At 36.8% G+C, this 24,852-nt stretch overlaps 1 protein-coding gene across 1 annotated transcript in view; it reads left to right on the forward strand.

The window, feature by feature from the left end:
• The window catches only part of DNAH5 (dynein axonemal heavy chain 5), a 120,194-nt gene that overhangs the window by 37,022 nt on the left and 58,320 nt on the right, over window positions 1-24,852 (forward strand). The window contains 19 exon segments of the mRNA XM_056331804.1: window positions 246-447; window positions 1,960-2,195; window positions 3,477-3,695; window positions 4,410-4,472; window positions 5,453-5,691; window positions 6,532-6,772; window positions 7,237-7,436; window positions 8,266-8,419; window positions 9,050-9,213; window positions 9,861-10,017; window positions 10,963-11,175; window positions 11,972-12,196; window positions 13,516-13,688; window positions 14,744-14,922; window positions 16,507-16,694; window positions 17,257-17,451; window positions 18,126-18,260; window positions 19,057-19,164; window positions 23,626-23,779. Coding sequence (XP_056187779.1) covers window positions 246-447; window positions 1,960-2,195; window positions 3,477-3,695; window positions 4,410-4,472; window positions 5,453-5,691; window positions 6,532-6,772; window positions 7,237-7,436; window positions 8,266-8,419; window positions 9,050-9,213; window positions 9,861-10,017; window positions 10,963-11,175; window positions 11,972-12,196; window positions 13,516-13,688; window positions 14,744-14,922; window positions 16,507-16,694; window positions 17,257-17,451; window positions 18,126-18,260; window positions 19,057-19,164; window positions 23,626-23,779 — 3,445 coding nt within the window.

Genomic DNA, 24,852 nt, shown 5'->3' on the forward strand with positions numbered 1-24,852 from the left:
TTGGAAAATACCATAACTGATTTGACAAATTGAATGCGACCAACATACAGCTCCTGGCAAAGCTTGTGATCGCTAATGGAACTTGCTTTAGCATAAATTTACCAGAAGCCTTCTGTTTAGTGAGGTGATGCAATGTGCTACACTATGGAGTTCTTAATGTATTCTAACAAGCAGATGCTAAGTAATTATATGCATGCTATACATATAATGCTGAGAATCTTTCTTTGAACTTCTAATTTTTTCAGGAAATTCTTACAGCTTTGGCGAGTTTTAGTTGTTACCACCATATATGGCAGAGGGACAAGGAGGAAACCATTGACAAATTAATGACGGGAAACCTATTACTCTCTGAATTTGAATCTGAAATTCTGCATTTCCAACACTTGGAGCTGAAAATCAGTTCTGAGCCTGAATATATCTCCGTGGGAGCCATTGCACTGTACACTGGTAGAGTTAAGCTTTCCACCTCTCCCTAGAGACATATACCTTCTGCCTCCTGCTGCTTAGTTTTAGATGGCTCAACTACGTTAAAGATGGAAAGGAGAAGGAGAGAGGATGGCTGTCTGCTGTTTTGGCTGTAAATGCATGCAAACAAAACACGAATGTGAGGGTATCTGTGAGGCTGAGCTGGAGTTTCTTCTCCCACCTGGATACTTCTGCTTACTTATGGGGTGGATGGTAGATGTTTGCCTATCCTTCTGTCACTGACCCCCATAGATACATGTTTTATGGGAGCAAGATGAAAACATTTATGTTGCTTTTCTCCTTGTCTGGCTACATGTAATGACATGGCTGAAAAGCTTTCTAGTTAATATACTTAAGAGAAACATGCATGATGTTGGTGATTCACTTTTTTGCCGTGAAAGCCAAGCCTCCCTCAAATGTTTACTTTTTTGAAGCTCAGATTCCACACCATCTAACTACATTTTGTATAAACATTTTATGCCAGTATAACAGAAAGGACAGTTGGGAACTGTGGTAGACTATAAGAAAAGCATAAAATTGATTTTGTAGTGGTTGTCAAATCTGAGGAAGCAAAATGTTTTCTTTCTTAAGAAATAATGTCAACCATACCTTTCATTATATCATAAGGCACAGAACTAGAGAAACAAGTTGACTGCTGAAACTCATTGGAGGTGAGGTAGTTCTGATGAACCTGAAAGACCATTAGGTGTGAGAACTAAGCATGGGAAGAGGCACTGTGTAAAAAGGGAGACACACAAGTGAAATCTGAGCAGGGAATGAATAGGTAGCAGGGCTGAAATTTTATCCAGCTAAAATTTTATGTACTGCTTGTGTTGGTATTGATTTTTGACTCTCTGTTGACAACTGTGAGGGAGAAAGTTGAATTTAATGGCAGAGCTTTAGAGAAATGGAGTGGATCGTTGCAAAACTGGGCAGCGACTCAGCGAGAACTTCAATTTTCTCTCTAAATGTTTGTCATTTGGTTCCACTGATACTACAGGTAAAATTTAAAAAATTAAATGGGTGATGGGCCATTTGGTTTCATTAAATGTCAGATCAAGGTTTCTATTTCTTCGGCTTCCATAATCAGGCTCTCACTTTTTTCACCCATATTATTTTTGAAATACTGATTCTTAAAAATTTTACTCAAATGAGAATATTAAGCAACTTTTAGCAATGTATAGGACAGAAATCTGTGTGATGATATACAAACAAGATGACAACTGTGGAGTCCAGCCTCATCTTTCCAGTAGGAAATGTTTCCAGAAGGAAAGATGACATATTGGGAGGAGGAGAAAAAGAGTCCTGAATTGCAAGCAATCCTATAAACCACTCAAATATGTCAATGTGATTTCACCTTCCCTGTAGATGGATGGTTAGACTGAAAAAAACAGAACTGGGAGTGAAGAGAACACAGAGTGCAAAAAGATTAAAAGCACATCTTAAAAAAATATCTACACTATCTAAATATTTATTCATTGTTCAATGTTTTAGCTGATCTGAAGCTAGCACTGAGGGCAGAAACCAAAGTGTGGATGACTTTGTTGGGGTGTCATTGTAATAAGAAGTACCGAACAGAGATGGAAGCAATTTTCACTTTTATAGAGGAAACTGGCAAGAAGTTAAATCGCCACATCAAGGATCTGGATGATATAAGAATAGCCATGTCAGCTTTAAAAGAGATCAGAGAACTACAGATCTCCATAGACTCTCAAGTTGGGCCCATTGAGGTAATTAACAGGAGTGTTGCATGTGTGGGTAACTGCTTCAACAGAACCATTATTTTCTGGGTTAAAGCTTAGCAGTGCACTTTGGAAAGGTATGATTTAATATGTGTTTAGTGGGTGGCAGACCTGTTGTGTTCCTGCGAACTTTTTTTGTACAGAACTCTGATTTGGACAAATGTAAACTTGTTGGTGGGAGGTGTTTTAGTGAATAGTGCAAAAAATACTGCTATTTAATGCAAGAAAGCTACTGGTACTTTGTAGGAGTCATCTGTGTATGAAAAGCATTGATTTTCCTCCTTTTTCTTTTTTTTTTTTCTTTTTTTTTTTCTAAGTTTAGCCTACAGAAGTCAGGAAAAAGCTAATGCAGCTCAGATTATATGACAATGTGTGAGAGTGATTGCTTTATCAGCTATATCGTAGGGAGAAATCAACAATTGACTACCTTTAAAGAAGTTCACTTAGTAGAATACATTTATTGAACATCTGACAATGTAGGGGCTTCTGGTCAAATGGCAGAATTAAAACCAAATAGTAACTGTTTCTCTGCATTCCTGATCACAGTATGGATTTAAGAATGCTACAGTTTGAAAAAATGCACCATTGGCTGGATGTTCAGTAGGATTTTTTTTCCTAAGAAATGTTCATGATTCCTGATTGCCCACAATTTTATTGTCAGGCTTTGGTTCTTACTGTTTTAAATTAACTTAACATAAAATGCTTATCTACCAAATATTGACAGCTCTTAATGTTCTGTTTTGGAGATGCAAAACCTGTGTTTGTTGTCAGACAAATGTCTTGCACCTGTGTTTTCTGATTCTGATTTCTCTGAGCTGAGGTAAATTATGGAATGTAGTATGTACTCGTATGTGGAAATAATGGAAATGACTGTGAGGCCCTTCTGTATTTTGCAGATTACAGCTAAGAAAGAATGTATCTCTTAGCCTTAGAGGCTGTGAGGGTGTCCCTAGTTGTGTGAAGGAGCAAAAGTAGTACAAGTAGTTTATGGTGAAAAGCAAAGTATATCTACTTTAACTGGAAACTGTTTTTTTTAGAGAGATAAATTGCACTAGGGCAAATAATCTGTCAGATAAGAAAACTAACTGGTTTTCATTTTGATGTTTCTTCCAGTTTGGTGTTGGTTTGCCAGATTGTGATAATTGCTATGCAAAAAGTACAGATTTTCTAACAAATCATTCTCTGTTCTTAAAAACTTAAAATTTTAACATACCTATATGTGTAAAATTCACTTACAGTTTTGTGTATCTCGATCCAAACTTCTGACAGGAATCCTATGCTATGTTAAATAAGTATGATTTACTTGTGGCCAAAGAAGAGACAGAGAAGGTGGACACTTTGCACTACACTTGGGAAAAACTGCTAGTCCGTGCAAATGAAGTGCAGAATGAGCTGGTAGCTTTGCAGCCAAACTTCAAAGGAGAGCTTATTAGCACTGTGAAGACTTTTACTGAAGACTGTGCACAATTCTATTCAGATTATGATCAGGCAAGTATCTGTGGTGTATTTTATTATAGGAGTTTTTGAGGAGCAGTGGGAGCACTGAAAGATTGTGGAGGTACCTAATTAACGGGATGTTATTCATCTGTCTGAAGAATATGTTTATTCTTGTTAATGTGATATTTGAGTTTCAGTGCAGGGCAGGCTATGTTTTGTATGTGACTGAAGTATGTAATGATGGTAATCAGCTTTTAAAGATAAGACTTGAGACATTTAGGGTTTATGATAAGCAGCTAGTTAGCATGAGCAAATGTGAAGATTGCGATTAATAAGAAATTATGTTACAATGTAAGAAATGTTTTATGATGTTGGACAGAAGTACAAATGACTTAAACTCTTATATTCTTTCTCAGTAAAATGTAAATGAGTCAAGCTGAACCAGTTTTGTGTCATCTTCTAAGTAATGCTGATTTTTACTTGATAAAGAAGCTATAATTGCCTAGCTTTTACATTATTATGAAAACTTCTGTATTAAAAAGACAATTAATTGCCGCCTTTGTTTGCTTTTTTTTAAAAATTCAAATAAAGTGCTTCTAGTAGGTAACTGTTCTTTTCATTCAGTTATCTGATACAGGGATGGAATCATGCAGCTGCAAAAATGTTATGAGTGTAACATTTAGAAAATGCTGATTAGAAATAAGTTGTGGCTATTTTCACCCTCTAAATTCAGATTTTTTTATTTATTTTATTTTAAATTTTTAGAATGGGCCAATGGTGGTTGGTTTAGAGCCTCAGGAAGCCAGTGACAGGCTTGCTATGTTTCAGGTACTGTTAATTCTAAGACATTGCTTAATACTTACTGCACTAGTAAACTAACACCTGAAGGCTCTGAGAATGAATCAGAGTAGCTGAACTAATTTTCATTGATACATAGGGTTGATGATTGGGTAAAGTTTGTTTTAACTTAATGAAAGCTAAGTTAATATTTTTTTCTGTGCGTTTGCAAGGAATGCTGGTTAAAGTTAGATGTTTTAGGACATAAGAGAAAGGCTGCATAGATAATGAGAAATAATTACTAGATTCAAGTATCCTGATGAGGACCTGCTCTCAGGTTTAGTGTATTTGGCTATAGGCTGCTCTTGTGCTCATTATTGGGTCTTTTTCTCACAAATACAATTCTGCCCTATCTTCTTCCCCTCTCCTTCCCTCCCTTTTTAAAAGAAATAGTATTAAAGGTTTCCTGTTATTTCCTGTTTTTCCTGTTTAAATGTTTCTTTGTACCATGATTAATTTCTGTTCCTGTAATAATGACTTCTAATGGTTTTCCTTTTCCCACAATGCTATTCTTTTGTCTTCCTACTGTTCCCTCAGTTATATTGCAATTGACAATTAAATTTTGTTTTTCTTTGCTGCTTAAACAGTAGTAAATCTTACTTCAACCCTTCAATAAAAGAATTGTACAGCATACTTGGAGAGGTGGAATTTGCTGCATCCACCCTTCTTATCTTTGCATGTCATGCTCCACCTCGTTCACATGCAAGCTTAGCATCTATTGTTCTATCACTGTGCCACATGGAGTAAATAACGTCTCTGTCAACTTTTAAAGATCTGTCTCCAAGCTAACTAGAAGTTACATTTCTCATGAAAATTGTTGACAAAAATGTGGACGGTGCAAGTTGGTACTATGTCCTCTGTATCTTTCTAGTATTTACTAGATTTTAATCACAAATGTAGCTCTAAGCATAATGTCAGATCTTGAATATTTAGTTCTTTAACTCTATTTATTTAATCTTTTTCTTTCTTAGAATCGATTCGATAATCTTTTTCGGAAATATATTACTTATACTGGTGGGGAAGCTCTTTTTGGTTTGCCTGTTACTCGGTATCCTCAGCTGCTTGAAATAAAGAAGCAACTGAACCTGTTACAGAAACTCTATAATCTATATAATAATGTCATTGACACAGTCAGTGGCTACTATGATATTCTTTGGTCAGAATTAGACACTGGAAAAATTAACAGTGAACTTCTGGAGTTTCAGAACAGGTGAGAAACTGCTGCTGTGGTAAAGATGCCTAAAATATTTTTGTTACTTCTTAAATGTGATTATAATCGATTAACATCAGTATTCATATATGAGCATGTATTTGTTCATTGAACCATGAAAAATGTGAATTTTAATGGAAAAATATGTCCATTACCAACTTCATAAAATAAAGCAGCCAGGTTAGATTCTAAATGTAGAGGATTATTGTTCATTAGAGAGCTTCTTGGTTAATATCTTTTGGTCAGATTGGAATGTAAGTTAAAATGGCTATTTGTTTTGTTCATGAAGGGAGATTTCACTTTGTTGTTGTTATTCATGAGAGTCAGATGCACTAGATGTCTAAGGCAAGTTAGTGAATTGCTGAATAGTTTTCCTAACAAAATGGGATATATTGCATCCATAGAAGCTGAACTTTTCAACAAACCAGGAATCAAATTATTTAAAGAGTTAAACCTGCATGTTCCAAGGAGAGGGTTTTATCTAGAGCACAGAGCAGTGCTTATCATGAACCTTGCCAAAAGATGAAACCAAGATGTAAAGCGCTTCAATTGTTTTTAAAGATCACTTGGACAAAGTGTATTAGAATTATGCAGCTACACTCCTCAAGGGGAGCCTGTAGGTGCTTGCCCAGCTATCAGTCAATGAAATAGACTGGAAACAGATTTTCTGACATGCAGAATCACATACAGAAGCGTCAAAATATAAGGAACCTGAATTCGGAAGGTATGTGGTCTGCTGTTAAAACTATATACTGTGGTTAAATTGTGGATAAAAAATTAAATGGATAACGGAAAGAATATTTGCAACTTTTTGAAAATTCTTGCATTATTTCTGCTTAGATGCTGTAAGCTTCCTCGTGGTGTAAAGGAATGGCAGGCCTTTTTTGACCTGAAGAAGACCATTGAGGACTTCAGTGAATGTTGCCCATTGCTTGAACGTATGTCAAGTAAAGCAATGATGCCTCGGCATTGGAAGCAGATTACAGATCTCACTGAACACAACTTTGATGTGGAAAGTGAAACATTCAAACTGAGGAATATAATGGAAGCTCCGCTATTAAGATATAAAGAGGAAATAGAGGTATTGTGAAGGAAGAGAAAAGGATGCATGAAACAAAACAATCTGCTCAAATAGTGTAGGAGTAACTAGTAAGAAGGAAAACAATATTTCTAAAGAAAGAACAGAGAAATAGACTATCACTTCAGCTTTCTGTAGGAAATAATGACACAAATATATCATGGTGTCAGCTCCTCTTTTTGTATCATGTAACTTGGCCCAGGAGTTAATTTGCGAGGGTACCTTGCTTTGAAACATTAAAGATATGAAAAGTAATCACTGTATTATTCTTTTATTTCCCCAAAAGCTGACCATATTGAGATGTGGTATACAGATTATTAGCTATGTTGTTTGCCTGTCTGTAGGTCTTTCCACTTGATATATAGTTGTTCATCATCCTTATTAGCATTAAGGAAATACAAATTAGATTTGTATACCAGAGACTTGAACCATTCATAGCTTGCTTCGACATCCTATTTATTTAAAAGGATATCTGCATAAGTGCTGTGAAGGAGAGAGACATTGAGCTGAAGCTAAAACAAGTTATAGCTGAATGGGACAACAAAACATTTGTCTTTGCAAACTTCAAAACACGTGGGGAACTTCTTTTAAGAGGTGACAGCACATCAGAAACAATTGCTACCATGGAGGACAGCTTGATGATTCTTGGCTCTCTCATGAGTAACAGGTATCAGGAAAAGGGGGGGGGGGTGGGCAGGGGGAGATAAAAATATCAGCAAGAGGCTTTGTTTTATTGAACTTATCTATCTTTCACAGAGAAGGAAAATAAACATCCATCTAGATAAAAACTAAGAGCTTGCTTGCCCTTGAACTGTTCATGGGCTAGTTCTTATTGTCTGTATTCCTCCAGTAACTTCTGAAAGCATGTGGATGCAGTTCAGGCTTCCTGAATAATCAACTGGACAGTTTTCATGGGTGCAAGAAAGTAGCATGAACATAAAGGGGAACACTGCCTGGTTGTGGCAGGCATACTACAGGCATTACAGGCGCTATACTCTGCCCCCTGTGATGGGTCACTGCTGCACGCTGAAGGTGCTGAGAATCCCAGTTAAAATGAGGTTGAGTTTGTCTGGTTTCACATGCTGAAGCTTGCAGATAAAACAAGCAACACAGAACCTGATCCTCAGGTGGATGTTCAAAAGCAAGAGTTCAGTTGATAGGGGCCTCTGGGAGTCTTGCGGTTTGCAAGATGTTGCACAGTCCCTTTTTGGAACCACTTTACCTTAGAGTGAAATTGAAATCTTGCTCCTATTCAGCTTCTCTTGCGTCAGAGCTGTGCTACGCACCACGTGTACAAAGTAGCAAGTTGGTGCTGATTTGGCTTACAGCTGCTAACTAGCTGAATTGAGTTAAGTATACTTATACAAAGTTTTTATACTTTCACTTGACAAAGTTACAAGCAGAAAAATTATTCCTCATTCATACGAGTGATATGCTGGCTTTCAAGAGACTTATTTCCTTCTTGAAATAAAGCAAGTATCTTCTTTTTATTTTAGATACAACGCTCCCTTCAAGACACAGATTCAGAAATGGGTGCACTATCTTTCCAACACAACAGATATCATTGAGAACTGGATGACTGTGCAGAACTTGTGGATTTATTTAGAAGCTGTTTTTGGTGGTGGTGACATAGCAAAGCAGCTTCCTAAGGTTTTCAGACATGTCTTTTTTCAGTTTGGTTTTCTACATTTTAAGAATAAAACTTAACTGTGATGTCATAGTTGATGCAGTAACATAAACGTGTTTTTTTTTTTTTTAGTACTTAACAAAACTAGTCTTGCTAAGAAATTAGGTAAACAATGCCAACAAAAGTATTCTGTAGAATAATAACATTGTGTGAGCTAGTTGATATTTTTATTTCTAGATTGTAAAATTGTTAACCAATGTGTGTTTATGTGTTGTGCCTAGCCTACCTACCACTATCCTAGTAGTACCTAGGAATCCTTATCTTAAACTTTCCTACATAGCTTTTCAATTAAAAATTAACTTTAGTTTTTTGAAAAAAATCTTCGAATTTGAAGCATACAGTTCAAGCATAATGAGTTTTCTCTACTTTCAGTCATTCTTAGTAGGCTTGACTGTAGAGTATAAAATAAGCTGTATTGTGTAAGCAGAAAGATCTGTGTTTTTCTAAACTGAAAAACCTTTTAGAAGTTTGACACGGGATTACTAGTGAGAAGATCATTGCAGATTGCCAATTCTGCAAGCAGGTGCCTTTTCCCTCTTCTGTCTTCCTTCCTCCATCTCTTCCCTTCCACATGCATTGTCATGTTTCAACAGGAAGCAAAGCGTTTCTCTAACATTGATAAATCCTGGGTGAGGATCATGACCCGAGCTCATGAAACACCTAACGTTGTTCAGTGCTGCATTGGAGATGAAATCATGGGGCAGTTACTACCACATTTACTAGAACAGCTTGAAATCTGTCAGAAGTCACTCACAGGGTAAGATTACTACAAGACTACAGTCCTGGCACATGGTTATGAATTATGTTATTAGGGACAGACCAATTAGTTGAGTACTATCCCATGGGCTTTGGAGAAAGATCATGCTCTTATTTTACTACGAATTCAGTTGAACTGAACAAACAAGTTACCAGGATAAAACACCTCCAAAGAAATTTTTAGCAACTCCCTGATAAGTGTTTGATACGAGACTAAGCTGTCACCCACTGTCTATGTTGAAATCAAAGCTTGTTTCAGCCTGGTTTAAATCCAGAAGGCAGTCTAGGTCTGTATGTCCTACTCAGACCTTTCATGAATCTGGGAGAAATTCAGCATGAGACCTAAACAGCAAGTAACAGACTTAATGTAAAAGCATTTTATTTTGGTTTGATTTCTTTCCTTTTTACAAGTGCTTACATTATAGCAAATAATAAAAGCTTTCCTTGCAATTATTTCTGATGCTAAAAGAGTAGCTTTAAAGTATGTGGTTAACACGAAGGTAATATGTTGTTGCATTGCCACTGCTAAAAATTGCAATGATACATTGTGAGAAATGCCACTTATAAAGAGGAAAGGATGTATAAATTAACCTGTTCACTTAACACTACATCCCACCCCCCCTCCCCCCACTTTTTAAAAAAATGCAGGTACCTGGAGAAAAAGCGCTTCTTATTTCCACGATTCTTCTTTGTGTCGGATCCTGCCCTTTTAGAAATTCTTGGCCAGGCATCAGACTGTCACAATATACAGGCACATCTGCTGAATGTCTTTGACAATATTAAAACTGTCAGGTTTCATGAAAAGGTATGTACTGCTCGCACCTAAGTGTTACATTCTTACAAATTCACAATGTGTGATACTTCTTAAATAAGAAAGCTATCTGGGTGCATAGGGCATTCAACTGTTTTACCAGGCTCAAACTATTTGATGATGCATAGACTTTTTTCGTTTAAGATTTAGTTTCATCCTCATTTATGTAGTAGGAAAACTCTATGTAGCACAGCAAAACAAACAAAAAATTGCACCAGTGCTTAGGTTTCAGGAAAACACATCCGAGTACTGAACTGTCTTCTGTGGCTTAATATAGGCTAGCATCCTCTCAGATAAGCTTCTGATTCTTTATGAGCATATTTGTATCTTTAGATTGCCTGTATTTGTACTTTCTCATTCATTTTCTGATTGCAAGAGAAAAAGTATCTAGTTTCTTACCTGTTTCTGAGTTATCCTTAATATGCTTTCCAACATACCATTTGAAAAACAATATTTTTATACCTTTCACAAGAAAAGATAGTAACCAAAAACATCTTTTTTCTTGTGTATGTATACATTTTCTTAAAAATTCACTACATCCCCATGCGTTTGAAATTCCTTTGATTGACCATGTTCCTTAACTTTTGTGTTTCCATTATTTTTGACTGTAAGGCTGTAAATTTTGTTAGGATATTAAACCACCAATAATGGGAGAAGGTTTCCTTTGTTGTGTCTGGGAAGTGGCTGTTGTCATTGAAATTCAGGAACTGTCAATGTATTAGTGTTTGTCTCCTTTTTCAGATGATGATATTTTGTTTAAAGCCTTTTTGCACACCGGAAGTAATGATTTAATCATTTTTACATTTCACTTAACAGTTTGGTATAATTTATTAGTTACCTAAATAAGTTTAATGGAGTGATGGCAGTAAAATCAGACTGTTATGTTAGAGATCACAATGAAACTCTAAATGTAAAATGTTCTTGCTTTGCTTTTATTAGATATATGATCGTATATTGTCGATTAGTTCACGAGAAGGTGAGACTGTAGAGCTGACTAGACCTGTAACGGCTGAAGGTAACGTGGAGGTTTGGCTCAATACTCTGTTGAAGGAATCCCAGCTGTCACTGCATCATGTTATTCGCCAGGCAGCTGCGCACATCCAGGAAACTAGTTTCCAGCTGACTGAATTTCTTTCTACTTACCCAGCTCAGGTAATATCATTGTTAGATCAGTGAAGAATTACTCACAGATATGTAGCACATTGATGTTTTTTGATTGTCTTTGCAATCAAAATTGCAGCCACTGTTACAAATGCAAACTGACATTTAAATTTATCTTAATCACCTCAGTCTTTTACTTTACACTTTATGTATCTGAAACCAAAAGAAGAAAACTTACCTGATGGTCTTGTTCAAAAATAATGCTGAATGAAATAAGTTAATGCAATGGAGTTAACGCTATTTCTTTACAAGCTTAATACTTGACTGCTGAAGGAAAAGTAGTAAAATTATGTGTTTGTTTACATATTCGGGAAAACACTATAAATTGCTAAAGATTTGGAGCTGAGGGTAATGCCAAGGCAAAATTATTTTCTTAGCAGAAACTTCTTCACTTGTGATCAGGAATGTTGTTAGAGAGGGAATGAAGGCTTTGTGACTTAATAAAAAAAATTTTAAATTGAAGCATTAGTTATTCATGGATTAGTTATTAATTATATTTATAAAGTATATTAATTGTATATAGTATTCATATATAGATGCTATAAATTATGTTTAATAGTTGTATCAACAGTGCACTGTGGGCAGCATCTACAAAACTAAAGTGTTAACTTTATGAACAGAGTTGGGACACAAAACAAATGCATAGGTTGAATGACATCTATATTGATGCATGAAAAAATAACCTTATACAAATAGTCACAAAAACATTTTTTTTAGTTTGTCTGTGTCTGTGAATGTACATTTTATATGAAAGAGAAAGGATTATGAAGCATATATGTTTCCTAAGGTTGGGTTGTTGGGGATCCAAATGATTTGGACAAGAGACTCAGAAGAAGCTTTGACTAATGCCAGATGTGATAAAAAAATTATGCGAAAGACGAACCAGTTTTTCCTGGATCTTCTAAATATGTTGATAGATACAACAACAAAAGACCTTAGTCCATTTGAGCGAGTTAAATATGAGACATTGATCACTATTCATGTGCATCAAAGGGACATTTTTGATGGTCTGGTGAGTACTGAAAAATACAACGAGTTATGAGTTACTTTCCATGCAAAACAATGTAAAAAGACAAGAAGCAAATATTACTACACCTATGAACTCCTGTGTCTTAAGCTAAACATTTAATTTCAGGACTGTAATGATTATGTGACCTGAAGTAGTATAAAGGTGCTGATGTTCCTTCAATCCATAGCTTAGTTTCCCTTTAAAGTAATTCAGTTCCACCCCCCCACGCCCCCAAGCAATAGCAGTAGCAGAATTTTATAATGCTTTATGTTGGCCCACTTAAGTTAAATGACTCTCTGTTGCATGGTCAGTTAGGGACTTCTTTTTCCTCATGCATTGTGTTGCAAGTAATTGTCCTTTCTCTGGACTATGTTGTGAATTTCAAGGAGTAAATAGAATGAATGTAGAGTTATAATACAGGAAAAAGTTTGAAGTTGGTTGAAGCTGCAATCCCCTCTGTTCTAGTTTCAGTAGCATACCTAATTATTACTTAGGGATTTATTTATTCACATCTTCTTATGCTGTCACAGGATACTAAAATTAGGAAAGTGAAAGAATTTACTGCTTAACTCAAGTATAAAAGCTAGCATACCCCTTTACCTATAGGAAGCTCTGGACCTGACTCTGAAATTAAGCTGTATGAGAAAAGAATTACTGAGGTTTAACCCATTGCTGATAGGCAGACACCTGTCTTTTAATTGTAGAACTAGTTGTTTCTAGTTATAATCATCTTATGCAACGTATAATTTTTAGATACAACCTACAGAGCATCTTTTAAAATTCTGTTTTAATATTCAGTTGGTCAACTTTGAATTACTCCCAGCTCTGTTGAATTTCCTTACTAATAACTGCACTATGACATTGTCTTGATATACCTTTTTTTTCCAATTTGCATGTGGTTCCATACAATTCTCATGGCTTTTTCTAATATCAAGTATCATGTTATGTGCTTCCTAGTCATATGTAAAAATGAAATGGTAGAGATAAGTAAAAGAAATGCCAGGTTTAATGTTAACTAAGCCTAATGTCTCTTGTTTGAGACTTGTGAATTGTTCATTTGTATTTAGAATTTTGACACACTTGTCTAAAGCCTAAAGCCCCTTTGCCTTAGTGTGGATATCAGGGACAGGAATAACATGTTAGCAATTTTATGGTAAAAATCAAGATAGGATCTCCACTATTCTTGTGTTACTAGCTCTTCTTTATGCCTTTCATTGTGATTACAGTGATGCCTTTGCAGTACTACTTAGATGAGGGAATATAAATGCGAAAGTAAGTGTTAACCATTAATATTATAGCCTTTTCCCCCCCTTTTTTCTTAGTGCCGTATGCATATCAAGAGCCCGACGGACTTTGAGTGGCTGAAACAGTGTAGATTTTACTTTAATGAAGACTTTGATAAAATGATGATTAAGATCACTGATGTGGGTTTCACATACCAGAATGAATTCTTGGGCTGTACTGACAGGCTTGTCATAACGCCTCTTACAGACAGGTGAAAAAGACTGATTTTATTCCTTTATTCTTTAGTCATTCTTATTGGATACAAAATAGATCTCTGCAGAGTTTATCCTTCATAGTGTTAGTGAAGTCAATAATTTTACATGGAATGCGTGAATAGTTTTGTTTCTGGGCCTTATAATATCAATAATTTCCAGCTTAATTTCTGCCACATACTTGTGTGATCTTCACATATATGATGTATGGGACTCTGATTCTCATGTATGTGATGCTAGTATACCTCAGGATGAGGTATATCCAACAGATGCAATATACAGAGAGAGATACAGGACAAAAGTAAGTGTTTACAGATGAGCTAATGAAAAGAGCTAAGAAAGATCAGACAGGAAAAACAGTTTTATTAAACTGGAATAGATTGGAGACCTTGGGTCTAGAAGGATATTAAAAGAATTGGAGTCCTATTAACAGAGCGGTCTACTTACCTAACTGGAATAACAAAAGAATGCTGTATAAACTTTCTTATTGGCAAAATAAGGGCATTGGATTTTTTTTTTCCCTAAGTATTCCATACAGCAAATTCTAGAGCTTATCTTTCAATATAATTGTTAGCTGGTGTCCTACTGCATTACACATAGAAGTTTCATTAATGAAATGCACTTTATGATCAAATTTTTAAGGTGGATGAGAAAGGAAAGGTTTGCTGTCTTTTGTTATTTTACTCAACAGAATAATGTAGTTCAGAACTGCTTCAGTTAAAGTAATTCAAGAACTAAGCTAGCCAAAGTAGATTAGGCAGCATCTCTGAATCTGCTTTCTTTCCTTCTCGTAATCTTTCAGGTTGATTATTGAGGATTATCTGTTCTTCCGCTTTATGTATGAGGAGATGAACCTTAATATTACCTGTATCAGAGGCCGAGTGAAGTCTTCTTACTGATTTAGGTTGTTATTAGAGGCATGTCTTCTCAGCAGTTTCCCTGTCTCCTTATATCAGACTTCCCTCATGTAACACTTTTTAGTAAGTTTCTCTGGCACTATACAGAAGACTGTGCACTGCAGCCAATTAAGTGATGACAGCCTTTTGCCTTTTAGATGTTACATTACTTTGGCTCAAGCTTTAGGCATGAGCATGGGTGGAGCACCTGTGGGACCTGCAGGAACTGGAAAAACTGAAACCATCAAAGACATGGGACGGTGCCTTGGAAAATACGTAGTGGTCTTCAACTGTTCAGACCAGATGGATTTTCGAGGACTTGGGAGGATCTTCAAAGGTAATATGTGAATTAAAGGTAAGATATTGGCCCAAAGGGTTACCTGTATCCTGACGTACATTAAGCACTGTATAACTGGTCAAAAGAAGTAATTGTCCCACTATACTCAGCACTGGAGTGGCTTCACCTCAAGTATTGTGTGCAGATTTGGCATCAACAATGTAAGAAGTATATTAAAATATTAGAATGTGTCCAAAGGAGAGCAACAAAGATGGTGAAAGGACTAGAGGGCATGACTTATGAGGAACAGCTGAATATACTCTGTTTGTTCAGCTTAGAGAAAAGGAGACTGAGGGGTGCCCTCATTGCTGTCTACAGCTTCCTCATGAAGGGCAGCAGAGAAGGGAGCTGATGATCTCTTCTCTCTGAAATCTGGTGATAGGATGTGAGGGAATTGCTTAAAGTTGCATCAGGCGAAGTTACGATTTGATGTTAGGAAAATGTTCTTCACTGAGAGCGTGATCAAGCACTGGAACAAGCTCCCCAAGGAAGTAGGCAGGGCCCCAAGCCTGTTGGTGTTCAAGTAGCGTTTGGACAACACTCTTAGATGTATTGTTTAACTTTTAGGTAGCCCTGTGTGGAGTCAAGAGTTGGACTTGATTGTCCTGAGTGTTTAACAACTCAGGATTTTCTGTGGTTATATAATTCTATGAACTATGTGAAAATTACAAAAGCTAAGAGAACATCTTTTTAAAACATAATTGGCAGGTGGTTTTCAGTCTTTGAATAAATTCAAGTAATAAAATATTGCAACATTGTCCCCAAGAAATAGAAATGTCTGAAAACGTAAGACAGTTTATGAAGGGATACATAAAGACACTTAAAATCATCAAGGAGGACTGCCAGTACAAAAAGAAAAAACTGACATTTATTGCAGAACTAGTGGAATGTGTCAGATTTGGATTTCTGTATTTTGTTTCCTTCAAAGTTCTTATTATTGAAGGGAGTGCATGAATAGCACTATGTATGTTAAAAACAATTGGCACAGCTCAGTGAAGTTAGATAAAGGTGACATTTTTTTTTTTAGGCACCTGAAATTGATACCTGTTGGTCAGGGCAGATACTGAGTTAGAAATCAAGTGGCAGTCCTTGACTGTTGTATTGTTGCAAGTAACTGTGTTGATGGTGGGTTTTTTTTGTTTTGTTTTCCCCAAAACATCTGAGGAAGAATGCAGTTCTGGCACAGACTGACCCGTAACTTCTTTCCAGGTGAAAGGAACGTTATTGTTCATTTTAATCTGTGCAATAAGCTATTGACAACCCATCATATTTTCATAGACTTATTGTGGGCATTATTTTTTTTTGGAGGGTAGAGAGGAACAGGAAAATACTCAAGATACTTAGAGAAGGAGCAGAAATTGAAGGATGTAGTATCCTAGATAAGCTTGAGGACTTTTGAAACTGTGAATTCTTGCTTGAAAAAGAATTGAACTCTTCTCCTCGTCCCTTTCCCAACCCTGAACAATAAACTTATTTTTATTTCTGAGGTAGACTAACATGAATTTTGTCTTATGAACTGCACAAAAAAGGGGTTAACAGTTAACAACAGAATGGTCAGATACTTAGTTGCTTTTCTCTTGGAAGGTCTTGCTCAGTCTGGCTCCTGGGGTTGCTTTGATGAATTCAATCGTATCGATTTACCAGTACTATCAGTAGCTGCACAGCAAATTGCAATTGTGTTGACATGTAAGAAGGAACGTAAAAAAACCTTTATTTTTACTGATGGAGATAATGTGGAAATGAATCCAGAATTTGGCATCTTTCTTACTATGGTAGGTATTTGGTAGATTTCTAATATGCCAGTGGTGATTGTACAGTAATTGCTTCTGACTTGGTGTGTTAAATGTGCTTGCTAACTCTTATGTCAATTGGCTCTTAGTTGTCGCTGACAGTTTGAGAAGATAGAGCGTTACTGCAAAGACAGTTTACAGGGTCTTGTTTTAGTGACATCAAAAACATGCAATTAACAAATGCAGCCAGCACTGTAAATACAAGTTATCATCTCAATGTCAGATTACTTCTGCATGCTACATCCTGGTTCCCAAAGTATGCTTTTTTGCTACAAGTAGAGAAAAATGGCTGTAGAGATATAGGTAGAAGTAGCCAGTAAAAACAGGACAAATACAGTTCTGAAGTGTTTAGGTGGAACATTTTTCATACCTTATAGATGCAAGAGAGGCTAAAATGCTGTACAAACATGGCTGGGAAATGTGGATATTGATTCATTTTTACATGTGTTTTAAAGCCAAAAACCTATTTTGGTCGAATGATGCTCCTTTGCTGATTCTGTTTGTGCAAGGTGCAGTCAACTTCAAAACTGATTCTTTTCTCCAGAATCCAGGATATGCTGGACGGCAAGAACTCCCTGAAAATTTGAAGATCAACTTCCGTTCAGTGGCTATGATGGTTCCTGATCGTCAAATCATAATTCGTGTTAAATTAGCTAGTTGTGGTTTCATTGCCAATGTTGTATTGGCAAGGAAATTCTTTACACTGTACAAGCTCTGTGAAGAACAACTGTCAAAGCAGGTGATTATTTTCATAGGAGGAAAAATTATCTTAGGGAAAAACTATATCTGGCATCACAAATTATTAGTATCTGTGTGAAGAAAATGGAAAAGTTCATGTTCACTAAGTAAGCTAGATGACACTTGCAGTTTAGTAGTGCAACCCTCTGCTGTCCTGGAGAATTAACTCCTTCTACAGTTATCTGTACAAGAATGTGACTGTCATTCAGAACATCGCTTATTATTAACATTTAGGGTTAATGAATGGTGATAACTGGGGCAAATAAAGGGCTTATATATTAGTTGGTCTTATAGAGGAGATTGAGAGGCATTTGGCTTGCTGCTGGTACTTTTTTAGATGTTTCTCAAATAAACTCAGTTTCCAAGGTCCACAGAGAATACAAAATAATACTGCCAGTTTATTTCTTAATAGTGCTTGGGAACCTTATCACAGTTCAAAGACTTGTGATTACATTTCTTTTTTCTGTCACGCCTTACAGTTTAGTAGATGGTAGCAGAGGTGGGGAAGGAAGTTGCTCATAGTCATGCAGCCAAAGACTCGTTGCTGAACGTTAGGAAGCATTTGTGCCACATGTACCACTTCTCATACATATTCATACCTTAGATGATAAATAAGAATTGCTTCACCCCTGTTAACTTTGGGAAAAATTTCCCCAAACTTTGCATATCTTCTAGGTGCATTATGATTTTGGCTTGCGAAATATATTGTCAGTACTACGTACATTAGGAGCAGCAAAAAGAGCAAATCCGACAGATACCGAGTCTACCATTGTCATGCGTGTACTGAGAGACATGAACCTGTCTAAACTAGTAAGTTCTGAGGGCCTGGTAAATTAATTAAACTGCATTTAGGAGCTCTGTGGGGTTTTTTGGAAATACAATTTAAATCTGTTAAGGTGGTCACTAGAAGACTGGGTGTGGCCTTTACACTGAAGCTACCTTGGGAATGTTCCATTCTCTGGATGGTCTTGGGTACTGGTTTTAGCTGGGATAGAGTTAATTTTGTTCATAGTACCTTGTATGGTAGGGGCTGGTGAAGGCGTGTGTGAGGAGTTGTGTGGTGCTTGGCTGCCTGCCTGGGTTGAAACACACCTTGAATTTTTCAGAATTTTTTTTTACATATTTGCCCTGCTACCTATAGAAATAAGTGACCAAATAGAAGTCTATATAGCAGCCTCTTTGACCTAAAGTATTTAGTCACTCTTTTGAAATAATCTGTTATTCATAGTAATGAGTACTAACTCATCTGTCTTAAATAGCTAAAAAACCCTGTTCTGTTACTGTGATATTTCATCTCCTTCATTATCTTCTTTCTGCACTTTAGACTAATTTACTATTTGTGTAAATGTTATTGCTAAAATTTACTTTAATAAATTCAATCCATATGTTAGTAGTTTATTTTCAATAGTTTTTGATAATTTGAAGCACCACATGATCTCCTGTTGTGTCCTGCTAAAGTGTTTAGCACCTAGAGGGTTACCATGGATGATTTCCGATGTTTTCAAATATTTCTTTAGCTCTGCAAGAGTTAGGGATTTTTTCTTAAGATGCTGGAATAAATAAAATAGGTTTTAATTTGTGGGGTTTTCCTCCTGATTTTCACTAGATTGATGAAGATGAACCTTTATTCCTGAGTCTAATTGAAGATCTATTTCCAGATATCCATCTTGATAAAGTAGGCTGTCCTGAACTGGAAGCTGCCATTGACAAACAGGTGATGTTTCTCTTGATCTGTGCTGCTGTGGCATAACTGTTATGATGTGACATCTAAGAAAATTATTGGTGTTGAATCTACCCAGCTGGCAATAACAGGTTTTACTATTTAGAGGAAGAGTAAGCTTTTCCATAAATCTTTACCATTGACGTATTACTATTAACCTTATTATTTAAGGATGCCAGTTAATTGTGATTGTGGTGTCCCATAGTTTTCTTGTAAATAGTATGTGGTGACCAATTTGAAAAATGTATGTATATACACTAGCCTTATATGACCCAGCATTTAATATTCATATAAAGTCTAATGAGTGGAGCATGAGCTTGAGAAAAGATTTACCTAGAATGACATTTCCTCTGTTTCATCTCCCATTAGATCTTTTGGAACATTTCAATAGGGCCAACCTAAGAATATCAGTGGGATATAGAAGGCTAATGAAGTATGTACACTTAAATCATCACCTTTATTAAACTCTTCTCCAGAATTTCAGTAATTCCTCAGATAATTATCTGATAGTTAAACAGAGATATAAAAAACTCACAAATCATCAAAAAACCCCAAAATGAGAAAACTGAAAACCAGAAGTGCAGTTCTCAAGGATCTTAGTACATGACTTTTCATTCATTTATATTTAATCTGATTGGTTATAAGTAAGGAGATCTGCTTCTGGTTTTCCTAACAAGGAAGAGTTGAATCAGCAGCTAATGTATATATAACTGTTTTACTTTCTGTAATTTATGCAGTTGGCTTTAAAAAAGGGTTCACAAATTAAGCTTTTCTTAGGAGAAACTATGAAGAACTTGAATCTCATGCTTTAATTTGTCATTTCCTACTAAGTTAAAAAGAGGTCTTCATAACGTGTTCTTCATAGCTCTACTGTTGGTGATCTGTGAAGCCAGTCACAGAAAGTGTCAACCATTTTAACAACCATTATCATTTGCTTCTAAGTAGGGTGTAATGTCAGCCTGTACCGAAGCAGGCTTTGAAACTTGAAGAGCTTTAGGCACTGTGATGATCTTATGCAAAACAAAATTTATCAAAATTTCAGAACTTAGGGATCCCGTTGTGCCTTTTTGGTGCTAGGACAGTGTTTGGAAATTTTGCTAGCTTCTTTAGGCATATTTTTCTCATATTGTTAGAACTTAAAATCTGGAGAAACTAGAAATAGTAGGCCATCCTGTTTGTCTTGTAAGTAAATTGAGGTTTTATTGAATGGATCTCTCTGCTGTGTTTTCAAAGCTATAGTGATTCAGTACAATGAAAACAGCTAGCTTAGATTCACAGAATCACAGAATGGTCAGAGTTGGAAGTGACCTCTGGAGATCATCTAGTACAACCCCCCTGGTAAAGCAGGTTCTCCTAGAGCAAGTTGCACAGAGTTGCATCCAGGCAGGTTTTGAGTCTCCACAGAAGGAGTCACCCTCAAGGTAAAGAAGTTCTTCTTCACATTCAGAAGTCAGTTTGTGTCCTTTGCCACTTGTCCTGTCACTGGGTACTACTGAAAAGAGTCTGGGACCATCCTTTCAACACTCACTCTTAAGATATTTGTAGGCATCGATAAGATCCCCTCTCCATCTTCTCTTCTCCAGGCTAAACAGGCCCAGCTCTCTCAGCCATTCCTGGTAAGGGAGATGTTCCAGTCCCCTAATCACCTTTGTAGACCTCCGCTACAAAGACCCTCTCCAGTAGCTCCCTGTCTCTCTTGAACTGGGGAGCCTAGAACTGGACACAGCACTCCAGATGCGGCCTCACCAGGGCAGAGCAGAGGGGCAGGATCACCTCCCTTGACCTGCTGGTCACGCTCCTTCTGATGCAGCCCAGGATCCCATTGGCCTTCTTAGCCACCAGGGCACACTGCTGGCTCATAGGCAAATTGCTGTCCACCAGCACTCCCTGGTCCTTCACCCCAGAGCTGCCTTCCAGCAGGTCAGCCCCAGCCTGTACTGGTACATGGGGTTGTTCCTCCTTAGGTGCAGGACCCTACACTTGCCTTTGTGGAGCTTCATTAGTTTCCTCTCTGCCAAACTCTCCAGCCTGCCCAGGTCTGGCTGAATGACAGAGCAGCCTTCTGGTGTGTCATCAGACACACATCATCAGACTTGCGGAGGGTACGCTCTGTCCCTTCACCCAGGTCATTGCTGAATAAGTTGAACAGGACTGGATCCAGTACTGACCCCTGGGGAACCCTGCTAGCTACAGGCCTCCTTCTACACTCTGCTCCATTGTTCACAACTCTCTGAGCTCTGCCAGGTTAGGACAGAATCAAGTTTAAGAGGACTATTTGTGTTAGGGAAGGGAGGCAGGAGTTCTTGGAAAAATACCATAATGAAGAAATTGTTACTTGAATTAAAGTGGTTTTCTATGTTTACATGTTGTGGTGGGTTGACCCCAGCTGGCAGCTAAGCCAGCCCCCAGTCACTTATTCACTTTCCCCCAGTGTGCTGTGGGAGAGATTCAGAAGGGGAAAAGAGAGGGGAAAAAGCTCATGGGTCTAGATCAAGACAGTTTAATAAATGAAGAAAAAAAAGAAAAAGAAACAAGTGATGCAAAAGCAGTTGCTCGCCACCAGCAGACTGGTGCCCACCAGTCTCTGAGCAATGGCTACTTTGGAGAAACATCTCCCCAATTTTATTGCTGAGAACGATGTTGTCACCACACGGGGGGCTGATGACCTTTAAGCCTAGATGACCTTTAAAGCTCCCTTCCGGCCCAAGCTATTCTATGATTCTATGGTATGGAGTATTCCTTGGGTCAGTCAGCCAGCTGTCCCACCTGTATTCCTTCCCAATCTCTTACCCACCCCTGGCCTACTTGCTGACAGGGTGGTGTGAGAAAGAGAGAAGGCCTTGATGCTGTGTGAGCACAGTGCAGCAAAAATCAAGACTTTTGTGTTATCAACACTTGTGATCACAAATCACATGACACCATATGGACTACTGTGAAGAAAATTAACTCCATTCCAACAAGATCCAGTACATACGTACAACTGTTAACAGAAGATCTTTTGAGGACATGTCAAGCCTGCTTGTGAACATGCTTCTTTTTCAAAAAGGGAAATGCCTAGTCTACAAGATTATTATAGAATCCATGAGTGTTAGAAATTAAGACCAGTCTCCACTGATGACATTGGATTAAAGTGAAGAAATAGCTAACATGACCATCTTGTTTTATGTGAAGAAAGAAATCAGTTCAGATATGTTCTGTGCACACAGATATGTGCATTATTGGATTCTGGATATATTACTGTATGTATGTGGTCTCTGGAAACAAGTCAGAAAGCTATATTCTATACTGGAAAGAAAGACAGATTGGCTGGTTTTGTGTCAACTACGAGAGCTGTTAAGATCTAAATGATAACAGAATTTTACCATGTATCCATGAACATGGTGCATCTGATGTCTTTGTTGCGCTTTGCAAACTCCATTACTTCAACAGTGGTGTTCATGGCAATGAGGAGTTGTTGGCAACATATACTTCATGATTGCTGTTGATGGATTCATCTTGTGCTGCCTTCTGTTCTTGGCTTCCTAGCAGAGCAAGACAAATAAATTGAACTGACATGAACTTCAATATGCAAGTAAAATAGCAAGTAGTTGTGACAGTTCCATGGTTCTAACTGACTGACAGTAATTGTGAAAGCCGAGTTTTATCTTATCAGTAAAAAGTTAGTCCTCTTTTTACTGACAATACTTTCTGACATTTTTTGTGGAACATACTTTAAAAACAGAAATGATACTTGAATGAAGATAAAATTATTATTTTGAGGGCTTCACTTTTATAACATGGTCTTGAGTTTTTAGATTTTTATTTTTTTTTTACTGTCAAAAACATACAGTGTGCTATGAATCCCTAAGAAATAGTTCTAGCTTTTCTCTACTGGCTAAAAACTTTCTTGTTCACTTCCAGCTGAGTCACTTTCACAAACAACAGAAATACCATTACAGTGAGATAATTTCTTTAAGCTTGAAACTAGTAAAAAGTAGTAAACATGCATATGATATTTGATACTAAAACATCATGTCTTGTCTTGTTTTAGAAGGATGTTATTAGGAAGTTACTCAAAAGACTGTATACAGAGAAATATTTAACAAAATGTTTTACAGGAAAACTTTTGTGCTATTGCAAGCATTTAGAAACACAAGTCTTTGTAATAAAAAGGCAACTGTTCTGAGAGGCAAGTGAAAATGCTGTGAGGCTGTGAAAGACATTGCTAGCAAGAGTGTTTCTAAAATTATTGGCTTTTCCTTAAAATTATTTTTTAACCATAAGATCTTATGGTTATCTTTTTTCTTCTGAATACATATTTAAATATCAAATATCCCTTCTCTTTCCAGTGTTTTATATACAGAAAACCTTGACAAATAGTCTCCTGATGATAGTTGTGTTTTTTTTAAAAAAAAAAATCAAAATATCTTGTACACTAAAATAACAGTAATTTGGTTTTCCATCACGGGTCTATAGGTGGAGGAAGCTGGACTTGTTTGTCATCCTCCTTGGAAACTGAAAATCATCCAACTTTTTGAAACCCAGAGAGTAAGGCATGGATTGATGACACTAGGACCTAGTGGTGCAGGAAAAACTGTTTGCATTCACACTTTAATGAAAGCCATGACAGGTATGTGAGTATTTTTATTGTAAACTGTTGTTAAACTGTTATATTATAAACTTTAAACCACATTGTTTCTTCAGAGAAAGCCTCGGTTACTTCACTATGATAATATATTACTAGAAGAATCAGTTTATGTGTTGTGATGCTAATTAGTATGGTAGTATATTAAAAGCTTAAAAATGATTGACAAAGTCAAATAATACCTGTCTTATTGCTATATTTTGATACTTATATCAGAAGTCCTTATTCTAGAAAGGCTGAGAAAGGGGTACTGTCTGGGTAGACAGCTCAGACAAGTGATTAAAGCATCTCCCACATTTCATTGAGATAACGATGAAACCTTCCTCTAATCATAAGTGTTTAGTCCTTTTTGAACAAAATTCACAAGACAGGGTCTTGCAGTATAAAATAGCTGCTTCTATAATTTGTTGCTCCTAGGAGATAGCGCCTCGTTTAGGCAGTGACAAAGTCTTCAAGGGTATTCATTTTGTGCCGTGGCTGGAGCCTTGAGGAGTGTGTGTTTTTGTCCCTGGTACTTCTAGACGAAAATGTTAGTGGAAGAACTTCTGTTTGATCTTATTAAGCTAAAAGCTCATAGCTGTTGGAGAAAAAACATACCTTTTGAGGTAAACTTGTCACAGGCTTCAGTAGGCTGCTTATACAATTTTCCAGAAATAAATAGTTTCTGTAATAAATAGTTCAAGCAGGCTCTCATCCCTGCAGTACCTTACTGTGCTTAAGAAACACTGTAAGCTCTACTTTGCAGTATAAATGGCTGTTCCATTTAGGAAAAAAAAGTAGAAAGAACAGATAGTTGTGTTATACTATTTTCCTATATTTCTATAGCACTGAGATGTGTACTACTACTAAGATAAAGCTGCTGCAATACCAATTCCAAGCTGATCTTCTACATAACCTCATGAAAAGTGAAACTACATGGTTTGCCAGGCTTCTAAGTTACATGTTAATAAACTTTGATTATGAGTAAGATTTTAAGATAAGCCATTTTTTTAGCTCCTTCTTTCAACACCATATTACTGCCTCCTGATTAAGTTTTAATATTGGGTTTTCTAAAGATG

The sequence above is a fragment of the Falco biarmicus genome, chromosome 3 (genome assembly GCF_023638135.1).
Source record: "Falco biarmicus isolate bFalBia1 chromosome 3, bFalBia1.pri, whole genome shotgun sequence".
Lineage (NCBI taxonomy): Eukaryota > Metazoa > Chordata > Aves > Falconiformes > Falconidae > Falco > Falco biarmicus.